Source organism: Drosophila willistoni, chromosome 3R (assembly GCF_018902025.1).
Source record: "Drosophila willistoni isolate 14030-0811.24 chromosome 3R, UCI_dwil_1.1, whole genome shotgun sequence".
Taxonomy (NCBI): Eukaryota; Metazoa; Arthropoda; class Insecta; order Diptera; family Drosophilidae; genus Drosophila; species Drosophila willistoni.
The window spans coordinates 11998704-12011592 of NC_061086.1; the positions used below are offsets into that span (position 1 = coordinate 11998704).

Sequence of the window (12889 nt, forward strand, 5' to 3'; positions counted from 1 at the left end):
TACATTGAAAATGCATTAGAGTCTGGCTCTACGGCATGAATTTTAATGTCAACCATTCGAATTTGTTCTCCCCTATATTGTACAATTTCAATATCGAGTATAGACATTTTGTTCATTTAATTAGGAGCAAGTTGACTCCTGGTTACTAATGCAGAAATCGTGTGCTATAAATTTTTTTTTGCTAAGCAAATCTAACAGAACCATCCAAGTGCAAAACAATTTCCTTAGCATTTAATATAATATATACTAAGTTGATATATGTATATAAATGCTCTCAAGGTTGAGAATACGAAAACTAATCAAAATCCAGTTACCTGTTGAAATTGCAATCAAAATGCTGGCAAGTCAAATGCCATGTGCCGGCCACTAATCAAACGTAACGAAATTGCCAACATAAACAAGCTGAAAGAATGAATGAGACACGTTTACCTTGGGTTTTGACCAAAATGGCGTTGCAACGGTAAAGTTGACGATGGCAGCGAATCCGATGACGACAACAACAACAACAGAAACAGCAGCAACAACAACAACAACAACAACAACTTGTTGAACGACATTTACGCGGAAGCAAAAAAATAAAAATATAATAAAGTGCGAGAGTATTTTTTGAAAAATATTCAATTCGAAAGCATGTGCAAATGCTGCGTATACGTAATAAACCGTCTAACTATAATGATGAAATTTAAAATCAATACTAAGCACCTATAATGGCAGCAAAACAAGGTAATGCAAATATCAAGAAGCTGCAATTAAGTGTCAAGTAGTTGGCATTTTAGCCAAAATTCTACACAATATTGCTCATACGACCTGTCGTTCATCTTTGAAATACATTTCGTACAGTGGAGTATTTAGAGCTGTGAAATGAGGGAACTTTGTTTCCCAAATTATGAACCTCTATTTTTAAGTAACAAGGCACACTAAAAGTTATGACTTTGTTGAAAACAATGAGCCTAAGAAAAAGTTTGGAAAATATGCATATGAAATATTTTGCAAACTTTTTCTTAACAAACTTTTATGATATTTTGAGTGAGGCTGAGGATCAATTAGTGGGGTAGTTTCATCAATTGGAAATAGTTAACTTAGCTGATTCCTTAAAATACGCAATTAACAGTGATTCAAAATATTATAAGCTTAAGAATGACAAAAAACTTAGCTAAAAATAAGAAGAAGTCTTATATCCAATCAATCAGTTAAGTGTAAAATGGCAAAAAAGATTGCGGCAATTAATAATCAGCTTAATGGAATGAGAATTGTTTCAGCGAAAAAACAATATTACGCCCTGTAATGAATTATTCATTTGTCAGCTTATAAAAATGCTCAACGCATGCAACAAAATTTTCAAATTCAATAAAAGAAATTGCAATATAAACTCAATAATAAATATGTGTGTACAGACCTCAAGAAAACAAAACAAAAAAAAATCAAGTCAAATTGATTAAAAGCTTATCAGTTGATTAAAATAGAAATAATGCAACAATTATTTGTATATAGCCACAGTTCAATGAAGATGTTGTGAAAAACTGCATGTGTCTCAATAACTTTTTGTGTGGCAACAAAAAATGCGTTGTCTTTGTCGTTTGGAAAAACAAAAAGTCAACAAAAACAAAGATAAGCAATGAACGACGATCAAACTGTGAATATGTATACACTAGAATGAATTATACAGAATTTTTACTCTCACATACACACATAAGCAATTACACTTACAATTACACTCAATTACACTTGGAAAAGAGGAATAGTTTTAGATTGGACTAATCTTTGCATTGCATTCCAATTTGTCTAAAAGGAGACAAGAAGTTGGCGAAAGATATTGAAAATATAACTATTTAGGACTTGTTATCTTAAATTGATTGATTTTGAGTATTAGACAACAAATAATTTAACTATAATTATCGGATTCTTTTTTTAGTTTTTTACAATCTTTCAACTCGAGATCATTTGTAGTTTAATTTTTTTTCTTGTGGTTCTGATATTCAAGCTATTCAAGAAAAAAAATTATCCAATTATTTATAAAGAATATCGTTGGTTTTTTATGAGTGTATGCAACGGCTCTTATCATTCAATTTTTTTGCAATGCAATTTTTCCAATACCCTTGCAGAATTGAGCATATTAATTATTGCTAAAAATTTGCATACCCCAAAAAAAACAGTTTTTTATATTTTTATATGAACATTCCTGTCATGACGAGCGAAGTTTTTGTAATTATTTAAACCAAGTGCCTACATACAGTATGCTAGTTAAAGTATCTAAATCATATTTTTCGAACTATTTTTGGCCCTTGGTAGACTTTTCTCTAAAAATTCCCATATTTCTAGAACTTTTCACTAAATGTAGCTCCACTCCATTTGATGGGGTAAAATGAAGATTCTTTGTTCATAAAATTATAAATCTATCTGATGAAAACTATTAAGTCATTCTATCCTATCATTTATTTTTTTCTAATGCTATTCTATTTCTATATTTTATTAGAACAGAATCTTTTAAATCACTATTAATCCGATTTTTTTCAAATTTTGGAGTAACAAGATTGGATTTGCTAACAATTGAGCAAAAGTCTTTATTACAACAATATATACAACAATATATAAACGTTCTTTATACGTTATTTTTTAAATGGAACACGGCTGTATCAAAAAGTTCCGTGGACCTATTTGAGTGTTATATATATGTATATAGTTTCTGTTCAGGTGTTATTTTGCCAAGTCATTTCCTAAGGGTATTGCGGCAATGTAACAACGGAAATTAGTTAATTTTGTTTTATTATTTTATTATTGCATTAACTAATGATAAATCAATCATCCAAAAGGCACTGCCTTGTTTTTCTTTCCAAAATGCGAAAGAAAGAGACAGTGGGATAGCGAGAGAGTAAAGTAGAGGGAGAGAGTGAGATAGTAGAGGGACAAGTAAGTGTGTAAGTGTCGCTCAGTTGCAGCATTCGCCATATGACTTTGCAACTGTTGCGCTCGCATTATTATTGTTGATATGAGCAAGGGCTTACACACACACACACACACACACACACACACATGTGACAGCTTCACTATGTGTGTGAGCATTTATGCGATAATACCTTGAACGTGCGTCAGTCAGGTCGTTGGCGTTTACAACTGCAATTGTTATTGTTGCTCTTGTAAGTTGTTTGTTGCCGTTACTGTTGCTCTTACTTACGACTATTGCTTAAGGCAAATGAAATCAAAAGTGTGTAGAAATTATAGCTAACATACGAAATACTTGACGAGATGTAACCCCTATCATTTTATTTTTTAGTTTGCTTTTTTTGCATAGAAAGAAATGTCAATAATTAGTCATCTTAAAAAGACAGCCAACAATCGCATGACACGTTTCGCATTTTGGACAATCTAACTGCGCATTTAGTGTACCCCTCTCTGAAATCTCCCCCCTTTTAACCATCAATCCATCTAGTTATCAGTAGAAAATTTTGTAGTTTTTATTTTTTATTATTTAGCAGTTAAACAAAGCAAAAGCAAAGTTCATATTTGCCAAAAAGAAAAAAAAAGTAAAGCCACCAAAAATATATATATATTTAATTTCAACTCTCTCATTTACATAAATAGTGCAACTAAGAATATGTGTGTGCTTGAGTGAGTGAGTGAGTGGTGTGCGTCTTGAGCCATGTTCTTGAGTCGAGTATAAACATTTGAGTCGGCTTCAACTGCATGGGGAAACTCACCACTAAAGTGTTGCCCCCTTCGCAGTGTTGCACTTTATTTTCAATGAGCAGAAGTTCTTCTATAAAGTGAGTGAGTTTTTGTATTCGAAAAGTGATTCTAATTGTAAGATCTTATTCATAAGTTTTGGATTTAAATAAAACTTAATGGAATATTTGTAAAAGATGTCTTTTTTAAATAAACGCTTGAAACAATTTAGCTTACTTACAATTACCATAAGCCACAATTATCAAATCGGGATATATGTACATAAATCACTTAATTTGTAACCTTTTGTATATTTAAATCATATTTGACTATCTAAACTTTTAGAATCATGTTGTATTAAAGTGTTCTAGCTACATAAACCAAATCTTTTTCCTAATTACTAATTCATGCCCATTTTGTAAGACTTATTACCAAAAAAAAAGGAAAATATTTGCTGAATCAACCTAATCTATCGATTAAATATAAAAATGAAAATTTTACAATAATCTTGAAGTAATGTGGAATGTAATATTTTTTGTTTCTTTCAACAACGGAGGCCATTTTTGTTTTGCTTGTTTTTACAATCCAACGATAGCAAATATGAATCATTATAAGTTAATGGTTGATAATTGAATTAGGGACTTTACACATAAATCAAATTTCACAAGGGTTGCAAAAAATGGAAAAAATTTACAACATTCTCTTCTCTAGCTTTTCATTAAAATTATGAAAAATATCAAATTTGGAGTTCTCGTTTTTTAATTTTTGTTTTTGTTTGGCTGCTCCCCCTAAAAACTTACCATTATGCAGCTAATTGCTGTGACGATGGCAGCGCTGCAGCAGAATTGCATTCTATATGTGTGTGTGTGCTTCTCTGCTTATTAACTTAACCCACAGTTATTGTAGTCGTATGCGTAAGCGAAATAAAAAAAAGGCGACACGAAAAAAAAAATGTGGTGAATAAATTTGAGATGCTTGTCTCTCTGTTTCTGTGTCTGTGTGTGTTGTCATTGTTCTATCATGTGTGTGTGTGAGCGAATGGTTAACAATTTTGAGTGACTTTTTCTTTTTTCCGCTGCTGTCCTTGCGAGTCTTTTGGTGTTTGTGTGTGTGTATGTGTATGGCACGTATGTGTTAATTGTGAGCTACATTTCTTATGGCAATTGTCAAACAATGTCAAGCTCTGACAAGCCAGGAAGAGAGGACACGAGACTAGCGGGTACACCAACAACAACAACAACAACAACAACAACATTGACACCGGCTATTTTGGCAGCGCAGTCGGCTGGCTTTTTATCAACGCGCGCTGGCTTCGCAGTCATATTGCAGTTTAGCCGAGAATTGCATTGCTAGCTAGCAATGCATTTCGCTCATCGTACTCTCTCTCTCTCTGTCACTCTCTTTTGTGGTCTGTTTCTCTCTCTCTCAGGTGCTCTCTCTATCTCTCTTTCTCGGTTAAGGCTGAGTCTCTCTGTGTGCGGCTTACACTTACCCCGTTATGTGCTACACTCCTAAAGTTCTCGCGTTTGCGCCCCTCTCAGTGACTCAATGATGGTAATGATTCTCTTGCTCTTTGGCTCGCTTTCGCTCTCGCAGGTCTCTCTGGGAGCGCTCTGAGCATTCTAGTTTTATGTATGAATGCGCTTGTATGCAATTTTTTTTTGTATACATTTTGTCGTATTGTTGTTGTGTTTTTTTTTCTTTTTTGACGTCGCTGCTGGTGCTGCGGCGGCTAGTTGCCTGTCTTCGTGTGTTGTTGTGATATAATTTTGCAGTCGGCTTCGGCAGTCGCATAAACACAACGCATCCGATATGCAACGGAACGCATTTTCGGACGCGGCCCGAGACGTACCGAGGTTTAGGTGTAGCGTCCGACCGATCGCGTATATCAATCGTAAAGAGCATTAAGCACATTGCCATTGACCATTATTAACACGTAGTCATTGCCAATAATTATTAAAACAGAATTTCCCCAAAAAAAAAATACAAAAAAAACACGAAAATAAAATACATAAAAATTATCAAAAATATAAATCACAAATTATTGAAAATTCAGAATACAACAAAGTGACAACAACAAAAAGAAACATAAATATTTAAATGAGAAACAAACATAATTCGGGAGTGTCAGTGTCAAAATAAAGAAATCATAACAGAAATTTCGGCATATCAATGAAATTATCAACAAACATATATTCCTTTATCAAGTATACGCAGTGTGTGCGCCCAGTGATGAGTCTTTTTGGGCAATGCACGCAACGTGAAGGCTTTCATTGACTTTAGTCGTATTTTCTGATTTTTTTCGGTTATTCTTACTGGACAATAATTGAAATTGTCTCGTCAACTGTGTGTCTCTGTGTGTGTGTGCATGTGTGTGTTTGTAATTGTGGTGTGTGAGTATGTATGGGTATACGTTAACGTCGACGCCAACGACGCAGTCACTGTCGCCGCTGCTGCTGTGCTGTCGTTGTCGTTGCCGTCATGCAAAACGCGGAAAACGTTTTTTTCGCGCACTCGCAAAATTTTTATAGAATGCATTTTTATTTCGGTCTTTTGGTTGAATAGTTGCATTGCCCAGCTCATGTGCGTATTTAAACGCCTGCGTGTGTGCCTCATTATCTCCTGCATGTGTGTGTGAATGTGTGTGTGTCCGTGTGTGTGTGTGTGTGTGTGATTGTTAATTTAAAATTTTACAATAAATTCTTAAGAATTTTTTAAGAAATTCAAAAAAGTGCATGAAAACATATAAAAGCAAAATCTTGTGATAAGAAGTGCACAATTTATGGAATTACCCTTAACGCTAATAAATATCAAAGAAATAAATAGTGAAAAAAAACCTACAAATCAATAAAATAAAAAAGAAATCATATCAAACTTTCATGCATTCATACATATATATTTCATTTATCAACAACATTTTGCCCTGCACTTTTGTTACGCTTCTGATGAAGTTGGCGAACAAAATTCATTTGACGTACCAAATTTGTCTTACCTAAAATTGCAAAAAAAAAAAACAAAATAAAATAAACAAAAACTAAAGAATTAAACAATGTGAAAGAGGAAAAAATATACCACAAAAGCAGCATATAAATGAACTGTAGCAAACTTCAGGAACAGAAACAGCAGCAGCAGCAGTAAAACAAAACAAACAAAGCAGCCAAAAAAAAAAGAGAAAGAGAATGAGAAAAGAAGATGTAACGAAAAAAATAACAAAACAAAAAAAAAGTGGAAGCTGCAAAAGAAGTATCTACAAGTACCTAACCGAGGAGTAATAACTAGAGTGTGATGGTAAAGGCTGATGGTGCGGGGTGGTGCTTTTCCTAGGTGGGATATAATGTGGGCGGTTGCCGCCTGGCTAGCCGTCAACTTTATGCAAAGGCAAATGTAACAAATTTTTGTCAGTTTCAATTTTCGTCAGGCCACACTCCCCACCACCCACATCCATCCCCCACTACTAACGCAGCAAACAGTGCAACTCCATCATGACAATGGCCAGTGGTTCCCATTACCATTTCATCCTGCCAGTCCTGGCATTTACTTTGCCGTCGGGTTTGGCGCACAGCATAATGAACAGAGAACAAAAAATAAAAAAGAAGATGAAAATAAAACACAGAGACCCCACAAAAAAAAACAAAAAACACAAATCCAAAAGAGAAAAAAGAACTTGCAACAAGAAAAAGAAAAAATTGCAAATTAAATAGCCAAAAAAATTCTACTGCCCGGATGGTTTTTGGTTCGGTTCGCAGCGAATTGTCCATGCGCTGCCATCTGCGCAGCAATTGGAATACCATCCAAGCTTAACCCATGTGCGTTCAACATCTTGGCTAGCTGCTGCAACTCCCAGCTGAATGGGCTAACCAAACTGAAAGCAGCGCAGCATCATTTGATTTTGCTTATTTCCTTGGCTTGGCTCACCTTCCGTTACGTTTTGTTCCGTTCTCTCTCTCACTCCGTCTCACTCTCTGCTGGTTGGCAATTTTTTTTGTTGTTTTTGCACCCTGCCTCATCATTCTTTTTTTTTTTTTTTGTATTTTGGCACATCCCTTTTGCCCGAAACTTAAATTACTATTTACAATGGTTTTTTCATTTTTTTGTTCTTTATTTTCCCCCTTTTTTTTGGTTTTTTGTTTTTACTGTTCAAAACTTGCCCGGCGAATGTATTTTTTCTCCCATTTCTGGCATTTTTCCGCTGCCATCAACTTTTTTTTTTTTTTGCCATCTTTCTCAAAACTGAAAATCTTCCCAGTCTTGACCATTTACAACCTGGGGCAGCTGGGCAGTTTGTTAATTTCATTTGAGTTCATATTTAACTCCGTTTATATCCACAAATTTAAAAGGTTGCCCTATTATTTTGCATAAATTGATCGGAAAAGTACTTGAAATACTTGAAAATACAGTTTTCCAATTTTAAAATATTTTAGTTCTAATAGTTCTTCATTGGTAACTAAATGAGTTAATTTAACAGTTTTCAATTCAAATCTTAATTTCAATCTTAAGGATTTCATAATCTAGATAGACTTTTCAACATATTTTAGAAATTATAGCATGACTTTTAGAATTTTTGTACGAAAGTTCTTTAAAATGACCAACCAATATACATATATATATATATATCTATAATATATATTTTATAAATGTTTAAACACATTCTTTATTAAGCGCCGCTAAATCTTATCATTGTCAGTTCATTGACAAAAAAAAAAAAACGTGAGCAACAACAAAAGCATTAATCAACGAAAAATAAAACAAAATCAAGTAAAATAAAATAAAGAAACAATAAACAAAAAAAAAAAGAAAAAGAGAAAGAACGAAAAAGAAATGCCATAAATAGCTTAAATATTTGCCAAAGAGCGATAATTTTTCTTTTTATCATGGAGATTTCAATTTCATTTTTATCTTAACAAAAGTGCAGATGCAATGACATCATAAATCACACGTTTCACAAAAATTGACTGAATACAAACAACAACAACAACAATAACACAACACCAAAAAAAAAAATGTTCATAAAGTTTTAACCATTTCGTTTGATTCTTAATATTTTAATAGCATCAGCAGCAGCAACAACAACCACTAAATTTTTGTTAATAAATTTATGTTGAATTTAATACAAAATAAAGTTATATACAACAACAACAAAAGTGCAATCCAATATAAAACATTATTATACAACAGCAACAACAAATTAAAAAGAAAGCTAGCAACAAGAAAAAGGTAAAAAAATAAAAAATAATTAAAAAAGTTGAAATTACTTTTGAATTATTTTTAATGCTGTATAATACATAAAACGAGGAAAAAAAATATTAAAATATTACATTGAAACATATCACACAAAAGACAACAACAACAACAACAACAGCAACAAAAACCATACCGAAAACCAAAAAATAATAAAAAAAAAAGAAATTCAAGAAAATTATAATTAAAATAATAAAATACATACAACAACAAAGTGCAACAACAAAATCACACAATTGCCGCTGTCTGTAAATTGAACACACATACATACACATACATATATGTATATGTATAAATATATGTAAAAAAAAAGGAAAAAAACGAGAGCTTGGGTGAAACAAAAAGGGATACAAAAAAAAACGAAAATTCGTAACGAAAAGCCGTTTTATTTTTGCGCTGCATCATATTTACTTTTTGCTCTACATAAAAACAACACCAAACAGCAACAACAACAACAACTTTAACTCCAACAACAACAACAGCAATAAGGAAAAATTTAACCAACCAACAGCCGAAAAATATATAACAAAAAAAAAATCTGCAACAACAACAACAATAACAATAATAATTGCCTGCATTTTGCCTTTTGTGCGCGCACCGAGAATCAAAAAAAAAACGCGACAGAAAAAGAGAAGAATTTATATATATTGTATATAAAAAGGCACAATAAATATAAAAAAAAAAAAAATATATATATATATACAACAACAACAGCAGCAACAGAAGAAGCATCACCAACAGCAACAGAAAAATTACCGCAGCAGCAGCAGCAACATCAACGCCAGCAGCAACATCCCAAGCCACTCCACTCGACTCCTCCGCCAACAACTCTTACTCTTTTTTTACTTTACATAGTCCAGCAGCGCAGTCGCGACCAGCAGCAGCAGCAGCAGCGCAGCATACGTAAGCTGCAACGGCAGCCGCCGCATGGTGGCAGCATCAACATCAATTTCGCTTTTGGGCAAAAATAATTTAAGAAAAATATATGTGATGCTATGCACATCAGCAGCTATGAATTATGTACGTATATCCATTACATCTTGTTATTATCTTTTTCATTCAATGCAATTGCAATTAATTTATGAAAATAATGCACCAACTACTTATGTATGTACATACATATGTACATAATGCAACAGAAACATCATTTAGCTTTCTCGTCTTGGGAGGAAAACAATCCTGACAATCGATTAGCACAAAGAATATGTTTTCAATATATATTTGACTTTGTTAGTATCCAAAAATTAATGGAATTCGTTAATTGGTCTGCTTAAAAATTGATTTGCAATATAAGTTCAGGGTTCTACAAGACTATCAACCATAACTTATATTGCAATGAAAGAAAAATGAGAACTGCTAGAGCATATAGTTTGAAAGAAGTTTTCAGAAGTGAGAAATGCCTCCAAATTTTACTATTTACTACAACATGAGGATTGTTAAGAAGTGGAACGATTTTTGATTCGTATAATTTAGCGAAATTCTATAGGATGTAATAAGCAGTCCCATCACATTAGCTTTAATATTGTTGAAACTTATACAGGGTGGGTTAAAAGAAGTCATCCGGACTAAAAGAAGTCATCCGATGTTGTTTGAGTCTTATTTTTTTGTTCTTAATAAAAAATGAATCGTATGTTTACTTGACAAATAAAATTATCAAGGTTTAAATAAACATAATTTAAAAACAGAATCAAAGTTATTTATTTAGGTAAAAAAATGAGAGCCAAACAACATCGGATGACTTTTTCAGCCCACCCTGTATACATATTATTCAAAGTAATGGAAACAACAAATTAAATCTCTAAATTCTCTAAGGGATAGATAAGAAATGAATTGAATCTCTAAGTTCTCTAAGGAATAGCTAATTTTTAAGGTCATCCGATTGTGGGGACAGCGGGATCAAACACTTATTTTGGCACATAAACCACGTTTTCATTTCATATTGGATTAAACATTTATGTTATTTATTGCCCATAGTAAGAGATATTTATTGACAAAAAAACCTATCGTGGAACCTTTTTAGGATTTTTTCGGGATTTGTTAAACAAAATTTGTGGTCCAAGAAGTCGCAATGCTTAAAATATTCATACAAAAAACTATGTCTTTAAAAGAAAGTTAGAGAATAAATATATTGGCTACTTATACTTGAAGATAGGAATTAAAATATGCTAGTTTTTTTATTCCATTTTTATTTAGAACATTTATTAAAATCTAGATATAGAATACAGATATTTCAGATATTTTATTTCATTTTGTTTAGATTATTTACACTTTTGAAAGAAGTGTAACTCTGTTCTTATTTTCCAATTCTACATTTTTTACTTAAGTCCAAATTCAATTTGATTAGATTAAAGGAGTTATTTTAAATCCTAATGCTAAAATATCTAATCTAAATTTATGTAAAGTAAATATCTGGTTAGATTACGACGTATTTGAAATTTAAATCAAACCTTGCAATTTAGCCAGCTCGAGGTCAATCTTCCAAAAAAAGATTATTTAAAAGATAGCACAAAAAGGTGAGCAGGTTGTCTGTATAGCTATTTCAACAACCACCAAGTTCTATCATCAGCAGAATTGGCTAAAGAACTCCAGAATTGCAATAGCCATACCATGTGTTTAACGCTAAAACTAACTAGTAAAATGTATTATAGCTGATCTACACCAAAAAAGAAGTTAATATAGCTAATTTATAGACAGGTTGGACGAGTAAAGTTTGGTGTAGAATAGACCTTAATAATGTCTAAATTCTCACAATTTTGATCATACATCAATTGTTAACCAAGTTTATTAAATATATACAATATATTTAAAGGCATTTTCATTGAACTCTCTTAACGAATTTCACACAAATTTTTACCTTGATTTCATTATTTTCCGTTAATGCGTCTTATTTACTTACAATCTTTTGAAATCCTTGAGTGTCTTATTTCGTATCAGTGAAAATGATTTCAAAATATATATCAATAACCTTTAGCAACTCTTTTTTCGTTTTGGTTGTATTACTTCATTTCGTTACTCAAGAACATTGAACGGTTATCAGTTTTGTAAATCCTCCATATATTAAATTGTAATTTGTGCAATAACTCATTGACATTGTCCTTCAGTGAAAACGAATTCTCTATATGTATGTATGTATACCTATAAATGTGTATGTATGCATTTAGCGAAAATCAGAGCAAAACGTACAACGAAAAGCGAAATGTGTAAACAAAGATATACACAAAGATACTTATCAGAGACTGTCGTCACAATGGTTTACATACAGAAAAACGATCACAGTAATATACTCATGAATAGATACACACTCATATGTAACCACATACTCATATGTCTATATATGTATGTATTCATATCAAACTTAAGGACAGAGGTTCAAGCAACTGTAGAGTGCTTTCTCACAAAATATAAACGATCATAAACGTAATGCCAATTCGTCAATTACAACATTTTATATCTAGGGAAATAATCTGCATTCATTCAGAAACTGAATCAGAATCAAATTATATACATATCTCAGACTTGTGTCCCAATCAAGAGCGGAAGTTTTTCTTTTTATACAGCGTGAAAAACGTAAAACTTAATGCATATCTCTTTGCATTTTTTTTTTTTGGTTCTTATCTCCAAAATGATGATGACCAAGAGCCACCACAGCTGAAGATAGTTTTAATTCAGAATGTGCTTAATATTTATTAAGTGGGTATATATATATATACATATACATCTATATAATAATCTGACAGCAGACACATACAGTTACAGTACCTTATCAGTCGGGCCTGACTCGACCAATTCTGACCCAAATTGCGAATACAGAAACATCAGCCCCGCCCCGTCCTGCCTTGTCTTGCCTTGCCTCGCCTCGCCTGATATGAGGTAGAATGTATGTACTTATGAAATCTCTCTCATAAAATACAAAAAAAAAGAACAAAAATAATAAACAGAAATAAATAAAAAAGTTTAGCAAGAAATTATTGAACAGCAACAACAAAATGAA

The 12889-nt window shown here is 32.4% G+C and overlaps 1 protein-coding gene across 2 annotated transcripts in view; it reads left to right on the forward strand.

Moving 5' to 3' along the window:
* The window catches only part of LOC6651118 (mushroom body large-type Kenyon cell-specific protein 1), a 58158-nt gene that overhangs the window by 10184 nt on the left and 35085 nt on the right, over positions 1-12889 (forward strand). Inside the window, exon 1 of one of the 2 annotated variants that reach the window (XM_023180260.2) lies at positions 9630-9918. The exons of the other annotated variant lie outside the window; for it this stretch is intronic. Coding sequence (XP_023036028.1) covers positions 9894-9918 — 25 coding nt within the window. The 5' untranslated portion in view covers positions 9630-9893. Of the gene's footprint in view, positions 1-9629; positions 9919-12889 lie in introns of those variants that run through there. 2 annotated transcript variants of the gene reach the window in all.